Below are 20759 nucleotides of genomic sequence, written 5' to 3'. Positions count from 1 at the left end.
GGATTGCTGGGGAGGCATTCCACAGAGAAGTATGACCATCAGAGCGCAGAAAAGATCTGAAAAACACAGAATTACTACCCACGTTACTACGTGGGCTTGAGATGAATTTACCTGAAAGGCACCTCCTGGCCTCGTGCTGGTGTTCTGTGACCTTGGAGAGTCCTGTGCGGAAATGTCGGATTTAAACTCTTTCAACTTTTGCATCTGTTCTTTTTGCTCTCTGCACATGAATCACAAGAAAATGTTATTAGTCTGTAGCTCAAATGAAAACTTGAGAAATTAAAGACGTATTACACTACCATTAGCAGCCAAGTCCAAAGCAGAAAAGGACATAAACAGGCTTTATGTGGTCAACACTGATTCAGAAATCCCTGTTTCGCATCCACCTAACCATGGAGGTATATAATATATTATCTGCCTCCTTTTTTGACCACAGATTTCCTCTGTGGCATACAGTTATGCTTTAGTACTTGGCCAGAACCACTCTGCTTTGATAGTAAAGAGCAGAGCTGGACTTTTAGGTTCTGCAAAGACCTGCAAACGTGAAGCCCAGGGGAGATGCGTGCTTAAATGCTTTCAGTGACTCGCTCTGGGATGCACACTAACAAGACTGAGGCCAACTCAAAGCACAACAAAGGTTCCAACATTTAAACACAAAGTGGTGATGTTAGCTTTCCTTGCTTTATATATCTAAATGCTATTTAATACACAACCCATACACAGTCTGCAACAGAAACCAGGACCAGCAGTGAAAGCTATGACCACCAGGCTACAAAATTCTATTCAATGTGATTTTGTTTCCTTTCAGTTTTTATTAACATCTTTTTATCTTTTTTTTCTTTAATTGTAGTAACTCTTTGTTGATATTTAATTGCATGTATTATTAAAGTAGCGCCCAAAAAACAACTAAGGAATCCCCTCTGTACTACTAGACACAACATAAGCCATCCTGATTAGCAATGCATCTGTTCAGCATCCAGGGCAAGGGGAACATGGCACACAGAAAGGGATCCCAAGTGCTGCATTAGTGCAAAGAGCATGAGCAATTGCCAGCACTTATAAGGTCTTCTTTATGCCTGGCTTAGGAAAAATAAACCACACGGTAAATATAGAACAGCATGCAGCTCTGAGTATGCTGTAACGTACATGATAAAAGCAAAGCCAGATGAAGGCTTTATCTTTGGAGATGAAAGTGATTATACTACTGGTGTAACTCCTGGTTAAAAAAATAAATAAAAAAAATCATAAGCAGTCTCCTTAAAGTTGTTTTTACCATTCAGACTGGGGCCACCTGCTCAGAAACACCTGATGTGAAGTACCAGTGTAATTAATTTTAATAATATCCTCAAATGAAATTTAAAAACCAACAGTATCACATTTATATTTCCCCTTTTTAGTGAATTAGAAAGTTGTATAAATCTACTTCCTTACATAAAAGGTTTTAGTTTCTATGCTCAAGCATCTCAGCTCTAATAAATTATTCACTTAGGCACTGATTCCCAAACTATGGTCCTTAAATTAAGTCCACTGGCTTGTAGCCATTCACATTAAACAGCTCAACTGGCCTCCTGAGGCTATGAGAAAGCCAGGAAGCTGAAAACAAGCTGTTGCTCCAAAACTTTTGGCAAATGTTGCTTTGTAACACAGATTTCACAGTTACTAACACCTGTTGAATTAATCTAATTGCAGTGAAATATTAATTTATTCATAATAACAGTTCTCCCTTCCCTTTTTGAAATGGCTTTTCTTGCAATTTCTGCATGTAACTAAGACCTTCCCTCCATATGGGACAGATGCTTAGCGATCAGACAGATGCTCAGCAATCTTACGAGTTTGGAAACAATACAACTTCAAGAAAAGTGCAAAAATGTCTCTATCTTTCAACATGGTTTAACGATAATGTAACAGTAATAACTGATTTTCATTTTAACTATTCATTATTTTAGCAAAATACCTTCCTTGTGAAGTTAAGTCCTTGTCTTTGCTACGTACCAATCATAAGCTATCTCACAACAACTCATGAATAAGATGAACCATGTGAACCTCTAGTAAATTTCTTCTTTACAATCTCCCCCAAAAGATCTCACTCCTCACTTACTGGACATAGTAAAAGAAATTTATCTTTCCAGTTTTCTCATGAATGCATGTAATGAACCAAAACTCAGGCATCAAATCACAAAGAAAACATTTGGATAGAGGGTATGCACTCTCTTCTTATATTACTAAATTTACTGAGCCCTATCCTACTAGATATTTCTGATGTTTAAGAGGTTATTATTCTGTCACTTCTTTTAAAACCTTAAGGAGTCATGTCCTCCTAATTTGACAACACTGTTGTGTTGATCCTCAGAATTAAGATCAACCAAGCTTGACCAAATTACTCATCGAGGATGCTAGAGTTCAAATGAGAGAATATTGTAAAAAGGAAAAAAGCACCTACGCTTTAATTAAGAAGCAGTATCCAAAATTTTAATAGGTCCCACTATGTGAATTAGGAACCACCTTAATGCAGATCTTGACATGTATTTAAAAGTAATTATCAACAAAGTCATCTGAGGACAACAGAAAGATTAAGAAGCAATTATCAACAAGCTCCTTTGAGGATAACGAAAATGTTGGTCAGGTGATGTGGACAGATCTATTCTTGGAAAGTAACAAATGGAGATGCCCTACTCATGGGGAAATGGGTGACCATTTATTTAAGGAAAAAAGCCCATCCACAAAAGCTGGGATGGAGATAGTCCAAATAACTAGTTCCACACAAGCTTCCATTATCATGCTGTAGAGAAAGGAAATGAAGTCATTACTGTGCAAATGGAGGAAGAAATCAGGAAAGGGGTACCATCTCCACAGAAAAACCAAGCTGTTCTCATAGCTTGGATTTAAATGCTTTGTTGGACAGCTGTAGAGAGAAAAATAACATCCTTAAGGAGCATCAATATAAGAAACACCATGCAACAGGTTCTCATGGCACCTGTTCTCATGGCGGGGGAAGTTTAGGCTGGACATCAGGAAGAGGTTCTTCACCGAGAGGGTGGTCGCACACTGGAACAGGCTCCCCAGGGACGTAGTCACTGCACCAAGCCTGTCTGAATTTAAAAAGCAATTGGACTGTGCACTTAGTCACATGGTCTAAACTTTGGGCAGACCTGTGCGGTGCCAGGAGTTGGACTTGATGATCCTTATGGGTCCCTTCCAACTCGGGATATTCTATGATTCTATCTTGCAACTCCATTAGCAAATAAGTGTCCAAAAAAGAGGTTCCAAAAGTTTGCCAAGGTCATGAATTTTACAAAATTACATCAGAACAATGTTTTCTTCCAGTAAAACAGTGAACATTATTGTTAGGCTTGGAAAAGTATCTGAGTAATTGAGACAACTCCTGGAACTGGAAACAGAGTAAGAAGGCTTGTCTGACACCAGTCATTCACTCTACAAATACATAAAGTGCACTCCCCTATACAGAGACCCAGTCTTAAAATTAGTACTTCTCGTGTGTGAAGTAAAATGAGAGAATACTTTTAAACGTATATTTTGTTCTGAGAAAGACATGAAGAGAGGAGGGAGTCAGTAAGTTTTGTTTTGTTCTATAAAAAGCTCTGAATCTCAGAGGCAGCCCATTAGTGTTTAAGATTTTGAAAATTTCATCCACATCCAAACTGCCCATATGGCTGGTTAGAGCTACAATAGGACTGACTTGTCTATTTATCAGCCGAAACTGGAGGAGGATTCACAAGTAAAGCTTGGGACATCAAAATCTGGCTGCTTCTAGTCAAACCCAGAGTATTTGATTTGCATTGGAAAGAGCGAGGAAGATAGGTCAGAAATACAAGAGTCAGGTCATCACAACATACTAATGCAGGACAAGTAACATTTAGCACGAAGATGTCCAAAAGGAAATTAACATCCTTCACACAACACCATACAACTGGAGTGTAACAGCTCAGAAGTTCAAAAATCTAGAAAACACGCAATAATATCACAATGTGTAAGAAAATCTAATAAGCCTACTTAGTCATTTCTCTTTCCGCAAAAGTGACAGAATCAAGCAACTCACCGAAGCATTTTGAGCTCCTGGGCAGCTTTCAGAATTATCTCGTGCTGTCTTTGGCTAAGGACCATCACTCCCCCCAAGGACTGTTCCGAGTCCAGGTTTGAATCTGCTCCCAGCATATCAGAGGAATGTGAAGGTGGAAGAAGGGATGAATCTAGCTGATCACCCATAGGTCGCAGTCTGTCTCCATCATCTGGATACCACCTATCCGTCAAGCGTTCCCTCTCCCAGTCAGTCCTTTCAGGAAGGTAGTCCTGCTTCTCCCGCCACGTGTCGTATCTCTCTGGATACTCTCGAATCCTCAGCTCCCCCCTGTCTCGGAGGTCTCTGTCATAGTGATCTCTGTTCCTATCGTCCCTCCACCTATCTTCACGGTATCTGTCCAGAGGTGGGAGAGGTGGTAATGGTGGGAGAGGGGGGATATCTAGGTCACGATTCCCCATTTCTCTATCATCCATAGGCCTCATGTCCCAGTCTCTATTATCCCATTCTCTGTCCACATCTTGATCATAAATATCTGTGGATCTTCCTGTCCTATCTAGATCTCTGTCTAGTTCCCTCTCCCTTGGCCTTTTCCAGTCATCCCACCATGAATCTCGTCTGTCGTGATCAGATGATAAAGGAGGTAGTGGTGGTAGGGGAGATAACGGAGGCAATGAATGGTGAGATTGCAACCTGTCATCTCTATCATATGGATCTACAGAATCATCCTGATAATCAGAGTTGTGATCTCCCCAGTATCGTTCTCTTTCCCAGTCATCCAACCGCTCATGCTCCAGAGGAAGGTCATCCCTACTATCTAAAGGAAACTCCTCCTGCATTCCCTCGTCTTCATGACTCCAGGAACCCCTGAGTGCATCATCTCGATGGTACGGAGGCAATTTGTCAGGATCGTCTCCTAGGTGAATTGGTTTATCTATACTGCCTACGTCAGACCTCCCTGCTTCCCTCTCCCGGCTATCCGGCCTTCTGACATGTCCCCTCTCGTGGCTACCTGCCCTCCGGACAGGACCCCTCTCCCGGCTACCTGCCCTCCTGACAGGGACCCTCTCCCTGCTGCCCGCCCGCCTCACAGGGACCCTCTCCCTGCTCCCTGCCCGCCGCATGGGGTCCCTCTCCCTGCTGCCCGCCCGCCTCATGGGCTCCCTTTCCCTACTTCCTGCCCGCCTGACGGGTCCCCTCTCCCTGCTGCCCGCCCGCTGTGCCCTGTCCCGGCTGCCTGTCCGCCCGGCGAGCTCCCTGTCTCGGCTAGACATCACCCTCTCCCTGCTGTCTGACCGGCCACCCAGCGTCCTCTCCCGGCTACCAGACCGCCCGTCGGGCATCCTCTCCCTGCTGCCCGACCGCCTGTCTGCCATCCTCTCCCTGCTGCCCGCTCTCCTGAACATCCCCCTGCCACGGATAGATGCCTGCCTAGCCTGCCCCCTGCCCCTGTACACATATCCTCTGCCACGGCCCTCGTCCATCCTGCCCATTCCCCGGCCGTGGCCATCATCCATCCTGCCCATTCCCCAGCCACCGTCCATCCTGCCCATTCCCCGGCCACCGTCCATCCTGCCCATTCCTCGCCCGTCCATCCTGCCCATGCCCCTGCCACGGCCCATTCCCCAGCCACGGCCATCCCCCTGCCCCCTGCCCCGGCCATCATCCATCCTGCCCTGCCCCCTTCCTCTGTTTCCTGGTCCCTTGCCTCTGTCTTCATGCATAAATGGCCCTTTCCCTCTGCCTTCTGGCCCAGGCAGGCCCTGCGTACTGTCCGAACCAAGCAGCTGGCTCTCTGAGGAATTCAAATCCTGGTTTCCTGTTACAGGGGTCACCGCACCTCCCGGCCTTGCAACACCTGACTGCAAAGCTCCAGAGTTACTAGAAAGGGATGTCGAAGTCTGGTTCTGGATAGGTGGAGTAGTTGCTTTGGAGTCTTCCACTTGCTGGTTGGGATCGTGTGAACTCCACGTCCACTTCTTAGGAGGATCTGAAATAGTTTCTTTGACTTCACCTTTGGATGGTTCCTGTTGAGTGCTTGTGAGGTCCTCACTCGGCTCAACGGAGCCCGTACTTGTCACGTCAGTAGACTGCGTTCTACTTCCAGCCTGCTGATTGCCACCCATGTCTGTAAAAGGCTCTTTGTTTTCTGATCGTGAGTCTGTTTGTGACTGCTGCTGTCCTAGAGGAGGCCTGGGCCCCCTCCACCGTGGACCGCTCGGTCGGGAACCATGTGCATGTGATGTATTTTGGGAAGTATAAAATTGTGCTGCTGGTCCACGTGGGATAGTTCCCCATCGACTCGTGTGCTGTCCATCAGTGTTCTGTCGGTCAAAACGCGACCTGTGTCCTTCTGAGCGCTGGGAGTCAAAACGGGGCCCTCTTGGTCTCGAGCCTTCAAATTTGTCGTATCCTCTTCCTCGAGGTCCATCAAACCTGCGCATGAAATAACAGCAGTTTTATTCAAATGAACACGTCAAATAAAACTTGTCTAAAAACCAGTTTCACACTCCCTCTGTTTAACTGATGCGTCCTAGTGTGCCTTAGGATCAGATCCGTTTGAACCAGTGCAGAAGCACAGAGACCTCCTTCTCCACCACAACACTGCCCAGCGAAGACCAGTCTAAGCCACCTGCAAACAACGTAACCCTAAAAAGGAAACTTGGCTTAAGTATCTCAGGATTGAAACTCACCTTGAAAAAAACTTGCAAACTCAATGGAGAAAAGCTTTGACCTTTTGTTTAAAGACAGTTTTGTTGAAAACAACAACTGCTGTTGAACTTTTGTTTTAAAACTTCGCAACAAGCTTACCTAACTGTGATGACAAAGGCCTTATAGACATATCTATAAATATATATCCTCACAGAAAGTGCAGCGAGCTGTGATATTGTCCAGTTCTACGCAAGACAATATGCCTAAAACACACACATTTTTATTGCATCACTTTTATCCTTTTCTACTCTTGCTTGAAGACAAGGAAATAGGTCTGGCAAACCAGCATAAAGAATAATTTATGCAATCGTATTTAGCAAGGCTGATCTAGTCAAAAAAACAACCTTTAGGCACATGCTCAAATATTGATTTACATAACAGACTACAACACATCAAATTCATTTTACACAAAATGTAGAACTTGTTCCTGAACCAGTGCAGAAGCACTGTTCCTGAAGTTAAATGGCTTGGGTATCTGGGATTCACAGTTGTCTCTCACTGGATATTAATTCATTATTGCCTAGTTACCAGCAGCAGTTGACTTTTTGCAGAATTTAATGTTTCAGTGAGCAATATACCAAATGAGCTCATTTACACAACCTCAAAGAATTTTAATAATCCTATTAAGATAACACTTCAGTAGAAAAAGTAGAAAGTACGTTTTCTGTTGGAACAAAACTGCCTTTTGTTTGGGGTGTGTGTGGTCGAGATGAACAGAATGAAAAAAATATAAAATGCAGTAGCAAGATATCTTAGATTTGAAGGACCAACTTCTACATATAAGATATAGCAAGAAGAAAAGGTTGGATACTGTAAGACATACTTCATCCCCAAGATTCTGAAAATTAGTTTAAGGGAATTCTTCAGAGTTTCTTGATAAATGTTAATTGCTAAAAAGTGGTGGGTGGGAGTGTGTCTTTTTGTATGTCTAATCGTTACCTGGGACTTTGGAATAGCACCAGGTAACACACAATATTTTAAATTTATCACAGTTTCAATTAAAAATTTATTACAGCTCTGTTTTCTATTGCCTATATTGAGAACAAACAGTAAACAGATTTTTGGAAAAGCTTTGATAAAACCATAGAATAGTCACGCAATTACAATATAGGAATGCACAAAGGTTACAGTGTTATTTTAAAAAATCCTTTTTTAAAAATTTTAAAATATTTTAATGTAAGTGGGCTCAAAAATAAAGCCATTGTACGTATTTTCTAGAAATTTCTCATTATCCATAGTCTATAGTCACACAGCACTGAGCTCTAAACTAATGCACATATAAAAGACACGCGCTAGCAAATCACTGAAAACAGTCTGCAGAACTGCACATCCAAAAAACCCCCAGGACCAGAAATGACGCTTTTTTTAAACCCATGGGGAGACAGAAAATTATTCAAAGTTATAAAAATTCAAGTATGATGCTTGTACTTCATGAATTACTATTCACGAATGATCACTTCGGAATCAAAAAGAAGGGAAATGAACACGAAGATATGACTGTAAAAATCTAGTGAGTATGCGAGGATAGAAACAATTCAACGGAATAACGCTGCTTTTTGGTTCACTAGGCATCACAGCAATCAGTCTCGAACTAATGACCAGACAGAACAGATGTTTTTGCAACCTGATATCATGTCAACCATGGAAAAACAAACAATAAAAAAAAAGTCCAAAAGGAACATCAAACCATATCGCAGATATAAAACCACATAAAAGACATAGAACACTGGTTTTTAAAGTAACTTTACATTGAGACAGTAGGTCATCCATCCGACAAAACGCAGACTTAAATTTGAATAAAAGTACACCTCACAAGAAGATAAAGACCAAGACCATCAGATGTTAGGCAAAACAACAAGAATCCTACCATTAGACTAAGGTGCTAATCTTCACCTCTCCTTCTTTTTCTTGTTTATAATTGTTTGAATGCTAAGTAACGCTGCACATGTAGAAAAACACTGATTTGGATGCAAGACAAACAACCCCTCTCTCTTATCAGAAAGCCATTTTGAAATGTGCAGCAAATAGGGCAATCGTCTAGTTACAGAACTCTCCCACGCTAGAAATTAAAGTACTGGTGAAGAGCTCTGAATCTTTAATTTCTTTCTGCTGTAAATGGATTTGGGTTGCAAACAAAGAATAAATTTTGTTGTTTAAAAAAAAAATATCTAAATTTCTGGTAATTCGATTATCATAGCATGTTCAACTGAATATGTATTTGAACACTATCCTGAATTCCTTTCAGAAGGTCCACACCGAAGTGCTATTGCATATAGCAGTGACTTAAAAACATTCCCTCAACACTTTTGCTTTGTATATTCCTAAACTGCATTCCAAGTACCACAAATCAAACACTGGGAATTTATACGGCTTCTCATGAAAGGTCATTCTTTCAAATGTGATTTATCGTTAACCTAAAGACAGTAAAGATTTATCAAATATTTACAGCATCTTTCCTGTTTTCAAAAAATGGATATTACATTTCTGAAAAAGAAAAGGGAGCAGTGTGCCTAAGCATTTCACTAGAGAAAAGTATTTGACTCTAGGTAACGCTCAGGTGAACAGCATTTACCTGTTTTTGCTTTAATCAGATAAATACAGAACATGGTGTACACCCATTAAGAGCAAAACTCCATCAAACGCACAATTTACACAACCTCAGGAAAATTTGAGAATAAGGCATAATGCTTCATTTCTTGATATACCGCTAAAAGGGTGCTAGCCTTGAATGTGTATAAATCGATAAAAATATCCTTACCTAGGACCTCTGGGGCCTTCAAAACGTGCTGATCTGGGAGGATCTGGAAGCAATCCACCTGATCTCACTGGTTTATCCTGCATGGTAGGGGTATGCGTTGAAGACAGTGCAGAAGGGCCTTTCAGTTCCCCACATCCTTGCTCAGATGAAATAGAGACATTTTGTTTATTATGGTGAACTTGAGACTTTCCGTGGTCTGAAGAGCTGAAGGATGAACTTACTTGAGAATGGTAAGTTGAATATACAGGTGAGCTAGCTATTTTTGATGCATAGGTACCAGGGGTGGGAAGCAGAGCTGGCCTTGGTGTTTCAGTGGACTGATTGCTTTGCGAACTAGATCCTGAAGGGACAGAGGAGTTAGATAACTGAGATACAGAAGACAGAGGTGGAGGGACCAGTGGGGGTGTAGCTGAAGGTAAAGTTGGAGGCATAACAGGAATGCCACCTGGAGCCGTTTGAGAATACGGAACAAATGGAGGCGGAAGTGAAACATTTGCAGGGTACTGGTTCTTCAAATTTTGGAGTGAGCTCACTTTCTCCTGCAGATGGGACTGAGTGACCTTCATCTGTTCATCCCATGCTTTCCACTGTTTCTCATACTCTTGCAGCTGGTCTTTGTGAGGATAGGTTTGAAGCTGATGCTGCCACTGTTGGTTCATTGACCGCTCCCAGTCTTTATGAAGCTGCTGGAACTGTTTTTGCTGTGTCTCATAATGTCGCAGCTGCATCTCCACTGACATAGTCTGCAAGGAGAATATGAGAATAACTTCAAAAGAGCATCTTAGTTATCTTCAAGGCCACGTATTTTAGTATCACTTGTAACATCACAACTTCTGACTTGTGCAGAAACCTGAGGAAGAACTACAGCGAAACAAAAGCAAACACTGAGATGTCTGAAGTCAATTTACACATTGCATGACTGGAGGGCAAACATTTAGTATAAAAGACTATTTTTTTTTAAAGGAGAAAGCTAAAGAAAAATATAACCAAAGGCCTCCACGCTCTATTATTACTGCATGCTTACGACAGCTATGAAAGCCCAAATCAATCTTCACACTTTCAATACACGCAGCATGTGACTATTTCTCAAGGTTTCAGTTTCTAACTCTATTAATCTACACAGAGTTGCTTCAGCTGTCAGCAATGATTTTTCTCTAACCTTTTACTAGATCATAATTTACACAGTGCAGCTTCTATCAGCAGTTAGTGTTTCCTTATGTGTACACACAGGTCCTACTATCCATGGGCTTGATCTGTTCTGAGATTTTTAGGTTTACACTTCAAGATTTTTTTAAACAAACCCGACAGCCCAAACCACTTAAGGAATGCTTAAACCATAAAAAGCTGACTCAACTAATAAAGCAATCAGCTTCTACTTTAAAGGCTGCAACAGTGATATAATTATCTGAATCTGTTATTAAGACACCATCACCGTACACATTTTTGTACTGTGATATTGTAAAAAAAAAAAAAAGGGGGGGGGGGAAACACAGCTACCAAATTACCTCACACCATCATCTGTGTAACTGACCTTTCTCCTGAAGAATTTCTCCAGCAGTAAAATGTTCAAAACTGAGTAAATTCAACATTGTGTTCAGCTTTGCTCCTGTATCATTCAGGTATGTCTGAAAATCGTTTGACAAGCATACAGTCTTATATTTCTCATCCTACTAAAGCTTCATCACCACCTCTCAATTTTTTTTTCATTCTGAAGTTGAGTGACAGTAGGAAAAGGGGATATAGACTTCTGCACATGCAGAAAGAGAAGCTAGACAAATGGACCAACCACAGCAAAGTATTCAACTACTTATTTTGCAGCAAACCACGAATGTTAGGTCACTCACAAAGTATATCAAATACCATCTCCTTAGTGTTTCACCTGTAAATGTGGAGGCTGTTGCATGATCTGTTGATACTGCTGTACTATCTGCTGCAGCTGGGCATGCTTCTGCATTATCCTCTGGTACTGAAATCCAACTCGGTGATGGGGATGCTGCTGCCATTGAGCTGCTGCTGCTTGCAACTGTTGCAATCTCAAATCTTCCTCTGGGTCATCAGGAGGATCAATATTGAGCTAGGGAAATAGGCAAATATTATAAATAAAGGGAGACTTCTGTCAGAAGAGAACATTGGGTCGCCACCCAGTTTACAGGAACTTTCTCAGCACTCCTTATTTTACCACCCTGTATTTCAGTGTTCTGGCCACCCCTAACTGCTGGAAGATATTTCCTTTATTCTTGTACAGTCTGATCTAAAGGTTAGGCTGAGGGGGATTAGGGTGTTCATACATACAGAAACTTACCTGTAGGTAAGACATTAAAGCAGATCTGTTCTGTGCTGCTCACAACAAATGCAGTGAGACAGCAGTGCTTTTTCATGATGAGGTAAAGGAATTCCAAATGCATCATTTTGCCACTTTGTAGGAATCTGCACACCGTAAATTTAAAGCAAAGCACATCCTGCAGGGTAATCTACCACCTTACAGTAACCTGTTCAAACATCAAAGCCGTGACCTCCATCCATTATGGAGCAACTATCATTACGCACTCCGACTAAATATTCTGCACAAAGCTCTTGGCTTTCAGACAAACTATAATACACAGGGAGAAGGGGAGACAGAACCGAAACTGACAGAGAAGAATAAAATATCGTGTCTAAAAGCATCTACCAAGTACTTGATTTTGCACTTAGGTATCACAATGTGATTCTCATAGACAAAGATGACAACGTTGGGGAAAGCATGAGTGAGCCAAGCTTGGTGCATGTGTGGGTGACTATGTAAATCTGCACGAGAGGTTTTTTTTTTTTTAACTGGTGCAGCCTTAACAAATGTTCTTTTAATGTTGTTTTACCATATTTAGTTATTGTTACACAGTATGCATGAGAATTTAATGGCAATATTTTCCTGTTTTGTCCCATGTAGCACAGCACAACACAGCAGCACCTCTCTGCAAAGCCTACCTGAGTTTCAGTGGAGGTAAGAGAAGACTCGTCTTCTTTGGAAGCTGGAGGCAGGGATTCATTCAGCGGAGGAGGTTCAGACTGCTGCGTTGAAGCACTCATTTTCCCTTCTTCAGACTTTGCTCTCTGTTCAGATGTATCCTTCCCTACTCCCGGACCTTTCATTTGCTGCTGTCCCTGAGCATGGGCTTTTGCCCTTTGCTGCAGGCTAAGCAGGTGTTGCTGGTACCAGTATTGCTGCTGTTCCTACAACAGATAGAAATTTTCTAAGAAAAACAGCTTTCACGGGAAAAAAAACATGAAATTCATGATAGTTGCTAGAATCATGAAGAAGAAACATACACTAGAAAGATGTTTAAATCTGTTTTGAGGGAAAACTCACTTCATTATCAACAGCACTGCAGTGCAGGTCAAAAGAGTTAATCAAAATTCAGACACCACTGTGGTGTGTAGCATGCCTCACTTAATTTCCTGCTCCAAAGAGCTTACAATTAAAGAAAACAATTAAAAGCAGAAAAATGACAAATAAGTCAAAGTACTACAGGCACGTAATAGGTACCACACTTACTAAGTTTAGTGCTTTTTATTCCTAACAAATATACGTACTTGTTTTGAGACTAACTTAGGTAAAATGAGGGACAACAAATGCGAGCAAGGGAGCAGTAAAAAGAAAAAGTTTGAAACATTCAAAAAGGATGACAAGCGTGAACAGAGAACAGAATTAGAGTGAAAATGATGGCAGAGTAACTGGGGTGGAGAGATTTGAATAAAGGTTTGGAAAGGAAAAAGAATAATCAGAGCCAAAGAACAGTGAGGATTATTTATTATCTGAATCCTGATTAACATTCAACAGCTGAAAAGGTAAACAGATACGGCTGCACCCGAAGAACTACCCATCTCAGAAGCAGTTCAGCTTTCAGTTTTAAATACTTCAGGCTAGAATTAGGAGACTCCCAGAGCATGAAAATAGATTCAAACCACCGCGTGCTGCCACCAGCATAAAGAACAAATGACTAATGAGGAGCATCTCAACACTTACAGGACAGCGCATCTTAAAGAAAGCCAAGCAGGAACCAACTAATCTCCCTCTTCTAATACGAGAGGTATCAGGCATCAGATCGGACTAGCAGGACACAGACTAAGAACTGGCAGGAGGCAGCTCTTCACCTGACACGGCCTTGTGCTACGCAAGTCCCTGCCAGAGAATACCGCAAGTGATGAAATCTTACGGATTCAAGACACAGCTCCATAATAAAATTCTCCAGATTTTAAAAATAAAGACACTGGTCACCATTAGGGCAGCTCCTGTACTTTAGAATACACTTGATTTTTAAACTCTTCTCTTAGCTTCTGCTTTTAGCCACTGTCAAGGAGAACAGTAAAACACTGTACTTTTAGTCTGACCTAGTGCAACCACTCCTATGTTCTCGTGTCAGCTCTACCACCTTTGAGGATCTGTGACCACTCTACATCTTTTTTCATATTCTTCTGTCCTTCCTTTCCATCCAAGCATGCACTGTTGAGAAAAGAAATCTCTAAAGAGCCTACTCACAAACAGAAAAGAATATTTTAAGATGTCCTTGCCTTTTGGGTAAGTGTGATAACAGCAGTTGTAGGTGTTGTCTGATGTGATTGCTCAAAACTGAACTGTTCGATTTATCTTTAAGCGGGTTTAAAAGAAGCACAAGCTTCCTCCAAAAGCCTGCCTCACACTCAAAACGGGAGTGATGGTGTCTACTGCTAACAGCCTAGCAGACGCAAACACACAGATGTATCTTTTAAAAACACTTCTGTAAAACTGCAACTTGGAGATGAGGTCAGCGAAAGGAGAGGCTTCTTGGACTTCATGGTGATCCTGCAGTGACTTCGGCCAAGGGTCTTTTTAACAAGAACGTGACTCAGAAGAGCTCTCACGGGTGGAAGACGTGCTTTCACGCTGCAGCACGGAACCTCTCAGGCATCTTCGACAACAAGCCGTAATGAGGGTAAGTTTCAACAGCAGGGAGGAGCATACGTCCCTCCCCGGTTACACAAAAGATGATTAAATTTATCCCTTTCAAATGGCATCGTAAGGGGATTTAACACGACAGGGCTGGATGTTATGCTTCCAGAGGAATGACGGACAAGCAACTGTTTGACTGCCATGAAGCCCTCTTCATCCGGAGATCCACCTCATTTTCTCCTCATTCTAATGAATCAGATAAGGGCTAAAAGTCCCAATAGGACCAGCGATTCACAGAAAGAGCTTTAAAGGACAATATCCTGCCACATACTTTTCACAGCAAGGTCAGAAACACACGCACTGCAGGCTCTAACTGAAAAGTGAGAGAAAAGTGAAACGCAGGTTTCTATAGCTCAGTCTGAAGAAAACAGAAGTATTCACGTAGAAAAAATGTCGAGTTATTTGAGCACTTATCTCTTCATGATAACTTCAAGTTCTTCATAATTCTTCAAGTTCAACGACAAGCCCTATATCTAAGGCAGACAGCAGCATTGACATGAGCCTTTTCCCATCTCCGGCTGACCAAGAGCTACCTACGGCATCACACAACCACCGCCGAGACCAGCACTGCCAGCCCCGGCCACCTGAAGCACAACCCCGAGCAACATAAATCTGCTCTGCGGAGGAGTTTCAATGCAGCCAGTTCTCCGCACGTTACAGTGGCTATGAACGCAAGCTTGACAAAGGCTGAGAAATGACAGTAACGTGTCGTGTTCGCTGCTACCTCTCCGCTTGGCTCCGTAAGTCCTCACAGTCCCCAGCTGGCGATATCGGCCCAGCCATGCCGAAAGACTAGCTCAAAATAATAGAGGAGGGACTTCAGAGAGCGCAGCAGGCTGCTGAAAGGTGACACGGTGAAGCTGCGGTAGCTTTACCAGAAGTATATAAATACATATTTATGGGTACAGCTGCACCCGCTCAGATTTGCTTCCGACTGTAAATAAACAGCAGCATACGGCGCGCAAACATCAGATGGAGCATTAACGAAATGCCACGAGCATTTGAACAGACCTTGTCAGAAGCCGTATCTAACCATAGAGAAACACAAGAAGCCAGAAACCTAACCTCACTGTATACTTGGGAAAAGCTACACTGAACTCTCAATGCTGTCCCAGCAAAGAGAATTACCTTATTTCACACATGAAAGGGAAATAGCAGAGTACTCCGTAATGGCAAATTGCATAGCGTTTCCTTTGTTAAGAGAAAAACACCGATCTGTTTTGGCTGCAGCCACTGCTACTGCTGGATGAGAACTGAAAGAATTGCTTTCAATTACCATTAAAAAAAAAAGAGCTTAACAGGATTTTATAAATGATGAGTTACGGTCCCTGCTAAGCTTTTAAAATCGCTAGCAAGAAAGCCTCGCTCTGCTTTGCTTTCGCTATTCCTATTGCGTAAGGATTTGTTGCCCCAAATCCTGTCTTGTATTACAGCCAGCCAGTCAAAATTTTATCAAATGTATGGCCAGCAAAGTACCATATTCCTTTTGAATTAACGCTGAATTGTGAAAGAGACTAAGAACTAGATAAGATACAAATTGTTTATACAAATACTCATGAAACAGACAACGTAAACTTTGGAGATGCTTTTCAGCAGCATTCTGCTCCATCTACTTGTGCTTAAATAACACATTAATTGTCATTGTTCCGGGAAGGACAGAATTGCTGAGGAAGAATTGAAAAAAATCTTAGCAGTTATGAAATTTCTGGCTTCACAATGGGGGAGGAATTACTTCAGTGCTTGATCTGGAGTTTAATAATTTAAGAACTCAGCAGCAGCCTCAATACCAAATTATCATCCCTTTCAACGTCTGATTTTCCAAAGTTTTGGCATTAAAAGAGTCCCATTCCTACCACTGTAAGACATGAACTAATACTGTTCAAAACCCTCATAAAACTAAATCTGTGAATCACTTTGCTAGGCAGGGACCAGCTATATGGTACAAACTTAAAAATGGTACATTCCCAAATGCATCTATGTACAGGTATGAAATTTGAATGGATACAAATTAAAAGGTGTCCCAACGATTGACAAATTTAAAACGTCAGCAACTTCAACATGACGCAACAGGATTTTTGCAGACTTAGCTCCAAATCAGAATCCTAAAATCCATTTGCCAAAAGTACATGTATTTTGAACTTAAATAAAATCAATCAAATCAGTCAAACTCCTGAGAGCACGTATGTAGGCTTTGTTCTTGCAGCTGGATCTCTACAAGCCGACCCTAAAACCCTGCAAAAGCCTCTGAATCCGAAGGAACTGTATAGCTGAGGACCTCAACTTGCATGCCTCTTTGTCCACACTCGGCCTTCAAGAAGTAAACTGTCCCTAACTTAATGTGTAAGGACAGGCACATCACCTGCAGAGGAAGTGCTCCCATCTACGATGTTAAGCATGTGTGCACTTTGTGGTCATCTTGGCTCTAGCGTACACATAAGAGTAGGCAGCCTTAGCCATAAAAGTATTTTTTTGCCAAAAAAAGCATTTCAGAACACTTCTCTCTGTTGCGGTTTAAGCCGAAACCAGGACACTCTCACATGCCCTATGCGATCTCATACTGGAGGACCAAACGCACAGCACAAAACTTATTTCCAGAGAGTGAAAGGCAACGAGGTACCACAGCAGAAAAACTTTTGCAGCTTTATCTGTAGCTGGTAAGGGTGAATAGCCACAACCCTGTACCTGTCAGAGCAACCAAACACGGTCCCCAAAGGACAGCCAAGCGCAGAGATTACTGAAAACAAGAGCAGAACAGGGCGCTGCAACACGCCACAAGCAAGCAGCCTGCAGCATCCTACAGAGGACCAGATGAAGTCAGCAAAGGCTCAGTGCGTTTCACCCCCGTGCTGTGCTTTGGGAAACAATTCTCCAGAGACCGCCGGACCCACTGGAGGAATTACATCCAGCGGGGAGCCGGGCTGGTTCCCCGGGCGGCCGGGCGATGCCTTCCTCACCTGGGGGGTCATGGTGGCCGGGTCGGGCTGCGGGGCGCCGTGCTGCTCGGGGGGGGCACCGCTCTCCTGGCCGCCCCCCTGGGGACCCTCGGGCAGGGCCAGGGCCGCCGGCGGGGGGGTGAAGTGCTGCTGGGCCGCCTTGGGGGCGGGCAGGGAGGGCGCCAGGCCGGGCTGCGCCGCCTGGGAAGGGGACGCCTGCGAGGGGAGCAGGTAGGGCTGGGGGGGCGCCAGGTACGCCGGCCCGGGGGGCAGGTAGGGCTGGGCGGCGCTGGACGGCGGCGGCGGCTCCAGGTAGGAGGGGGGCGGCTCGGAGAAGGAGGGCGGCGGCTGCGAGGCCTGCGGCCGGGGCAGGTAGGGCTGGAGCGGCGGGGACTGCCCGGGGGGCGGCTGCCCGGGGGGCAGGTAGGGCTCCGCCTGCGGAGGCGGCAGGTAGGGCTGCCCGGGGGGCAGGTAGGGCTGGGCGGCGGCGGGCTGCGGGGACTGCGGCGGCGACGACAGCTCCATGTCCATGGGCACCGGCGACGAGGGCAGCGGCTCGCCCCACTCCCCGTGGCCGCCGGGCGGCTCCTGCCCGTCGCGCTTGCGGCTCGGCGGCGGCGGGGCGGCGGCGGCCGTCGGCGGCGGCTCGCGGTGCGCGAACTGCTTCTGGTAGCTGCGCACCGGCGGCACGGCCACGGGCGGCGGCGGCTGCTGCTGCTGCCAGTCCCCGAAGGAGCCCGGCAGCGGCGGCGGCGGCAGCCCCGGGGGGGGCGGCCCCGGGGGCGGCGGCGGCGGCCCGAGCAGCACGGACTGCAGCTGCTTCTGGTGCATCTGCTGCAGCTGCTGCAGCTGCGCCAGGTGCTGCTCCTGCAGGCTCAGGAACCCCGACGTCCCGCCCGGCGGTGGCGGCGGCGGCGGGGCGGCGGCGGAGGCGGCGGCGGGGGGCGCGGGGCCCGGCGGCGGGTAGCTGGGCAGCGGCATCGGCGGCACGGCGGGCGGCGGCACGCTGGGGGGAGGCATGGGCAGCGGCGGCGGCGGGATGGAGGTGGGCGGCGGCGGGTAGTGCCCCGCCGCGCCGTACAAGCCCCAGGCCGGGTACATGGCGGGGCGGCCGGAGCGCGGCGCGGTGCTTCCTTCCCCAGGCCGCGGCGGCGGCGGCGGCGGCGGCGGCGGGGCGGGCGGCCCCAGGGCGCCTGCGCGGGGAGGCGCGCCGTCCTCCCGGGCAGTAGAGAGGGAGCGCCGCGCTAGAGCGGCCGCGGGCGCCGCCTGGCGGGGGGGCGCCGCGCCTGCGGGAGGCGGGCGGCGGGGCACGGTGAGAGGGCGGGAGGCGAGTGCAGAGCGCCGCGCCGCCCGGGGGGGGGGGGGGGGGAGCGGGGAGCGGCCTCCATTTTGTGTGCGCGGGGAGGGAGCGGGGGTGGGGGAGACCCGGCCCTGGCGGTTCGGGGGGATGTGCGGAAATAACGAACGGTTTTGTTTCGCTTCAGAGGGACGTGATGGCGATAAGCCTGAGCGGCGATAATGAGGATGGAGCGCTGGACGTGTAAAATCACCTCATACATCACAGCAGCAAATCCGTTGTGTTCCCTTGCTGCCCGCTGTCCTTCCAAAACCCGAGCAGCTGTCCTGATGTTTCAGCTCTAGTTCACGGCTGGAGCACTGAGCATCCCTGCCCGCTCAGAAAACACAGGTGCACCATACAAATGAGAATCTCCCAGGAAAACTTCAGTTTGAACTTGATTATGAGACACAAATCTTTGGGAAAACCACCTCAGTTCAACACACACAACTTTCTCCTTTTGTCTAGAGGTGGCTATTGATCATTTTCTATTTGTGGTGCTCCTTTATATGATTTCTCTTACCGTGAATATGACCTCCTGATAGCATTTGCACTTCTTACCCATGTCTCTTCCAAATCCTACCTGTAACATTTATATCCCCAAGCCCTTTAGCCTAGTTTATGCACTGACTAAGCTTTGAAAGCCTGTCATTTCAAAATAGAAAACTTCTGTGGCAAAGATCCTTTGATTTATCCTCATGAGTTCTCTCATCATCAGTTTATTCAAGGTTACTTCATGCAGGCAGGTCTCTTCCAATATTCTTGCCATTTGTTGTGGTTACTCAATGCCATGAAGAAATCCGTTACTTCCTCTTACAAAGAAATACACGTACTCAACCACTTGCCGTAGCAAGCATTTTCTGAGCTACATCTGGGAGGCTGAATTTAAGTGTAGCTTCCAAATAGCCTGAGAGATGTTTTTGTCAATACTCAAATCTATTTTAGGCTGCACTAGAATTGGCTCCTCCCAGCCAAGATTATTATTGGCTTTACCCAACACTACCTTGTCCTAAAGCAACCCTGTTTTGTCCATCTTATGCCTTCTTGTTCTTTTACAGTCTGTAACATTATTAATGTATGTCATTCAGCTGTTTTAGTTTTTTGAATGGCTCATGCTCTTCCTAATTGCTGTTCTACCACATTTCAGTTATCCCTCAAATAGACCATGTCACACCTTGGATCAATAGCTTAATTTTCCTCACTTTGGTGGTGATAATGGTGCAGCAATCTTGGGCTTTCTGCTGGTCCCCAGAAAAGAATGGAAATTATTTTCTCCCATTCGTTGCATAACTTCAGACTTTTTTGGTGGATTTTCTGACTGTTTTTTCTGTCTTGAGAAGCTTTGGGAACTGGCTATGGCAAAAGAGAGGATGTTGTGGGGGAAGCTGGAAATTTTTGAGTTACTGAGAAACATTGCCGGCATCTGTTTGTTATCTTGTGTGCAGGTTTAAATCAAGTACCAGAGTTCGGTCAGGCAGGAATTTATCTTCTGGTTTGGACCGGCAGAGTTCTGCATTCATAGGAACATCAAAGTGTTCTCACTTACCAAACTCTTTCCTATTATGCACATAATGATCTTTCCCTCCTCTGACCTACTGCAAGTTGGATCTGAGGCTGGGATGACACGGTGCACATGGAGTACATACTTTCCCCTGAACTAAGCGTCTGATATGCAGGTTCCCTGGGGACTGCTGGGGTTGGACTTGATGACTGAGGTTGTCCTTTCCTGTCCTGAGTTCCTCTTCTCATCAGGCGCTTTGCATTAATACCCAAGATTCTCTGTCTTGCTGATTACACTCAATTTACAAAAAATTTCTGATGGATTTCCCTGCTGCTCATCCTCCAACCCTCAAGAAGTGTACTTCTTGAGCAGTTCCTTATGCCTCCTAGTAACAGGTTCTTCAGGTTACTAGAACAAGCAAGGCAGATTGCTGAGTCTCTTATTTCTTAAAGTTCCTTGTAAATACACATACTTGCTTGGATTCCTACCAACGGTTCATGTGACATACATGTATTTTCAT

At 45.0% G+C, this 20759-nt stretch overlaps 1 protein-coding gene across 7 annotated transcripts in view; it reads right to left on the bottom strand.

The window, feature by feature from the left end:
• The window catches only part of YLPM1 (YLP motif containing 1), a 39137-nt gene extending 20559 nt beyond the window's left edge, over window positions 1-18578 (bottom strand). For 3 of the 7 annotated variants that reach the window (XM_080595537.1, XM_080595533.1, XM_080595535.1), the window contains exons 1-6: window positions 17424-18578; window positions 12468-12713; window positions 11386-11580; window positions 9507-10249; window positions 4058-6472; window positions 112-220 (exon numbers count right to left, since the gene is read on the bottom strand). In XM_080595537.1, coding sequence (XP_080451663.1) covers window positions 112-220; window positions 4058-6472; window positions 9507-10249; window positions 11386-11580; window positions 12468-12713; window positions 17424-18503 — 4788 coding nt within the window. In that variant the 5' untranslated portion in view covers window positions 18504-18578. The remainder of the gene's footprint in view (window positions 1-111; window positions 221-4057; window positions 6473-9506; window positions 10250-11385; window positions 11581-12467; window positions 12714-17423) is intronic. The other 4 variants (XM_080595532.1, XM_080595534.1, XM_080595536.1 and 1 more) reach the window with 2 other exon arrangements.
• Between the last annotated feature and the right edge of the window lie 2181 nt (window positions 18579-20759).

The sequence above is a fragment of the Anser brachyrhynchus genome (assembly GCF_964034855.1).
Source record: "Anser brachyrhynchus genome assembly, chromosome: 5".
Taxonomy (NCBI): domain Eukaryota; kingdom Metazoa; phylum Chordata; class Aves; order Anseriformes; family Anatidae; genus Anser; species Anser brachyrhynchus.
The sequence above is the reverse complement of the archived record's forward strand: the minus strand, read 5'-3'. Positions and strand labels throughout refer to the sequence as shown.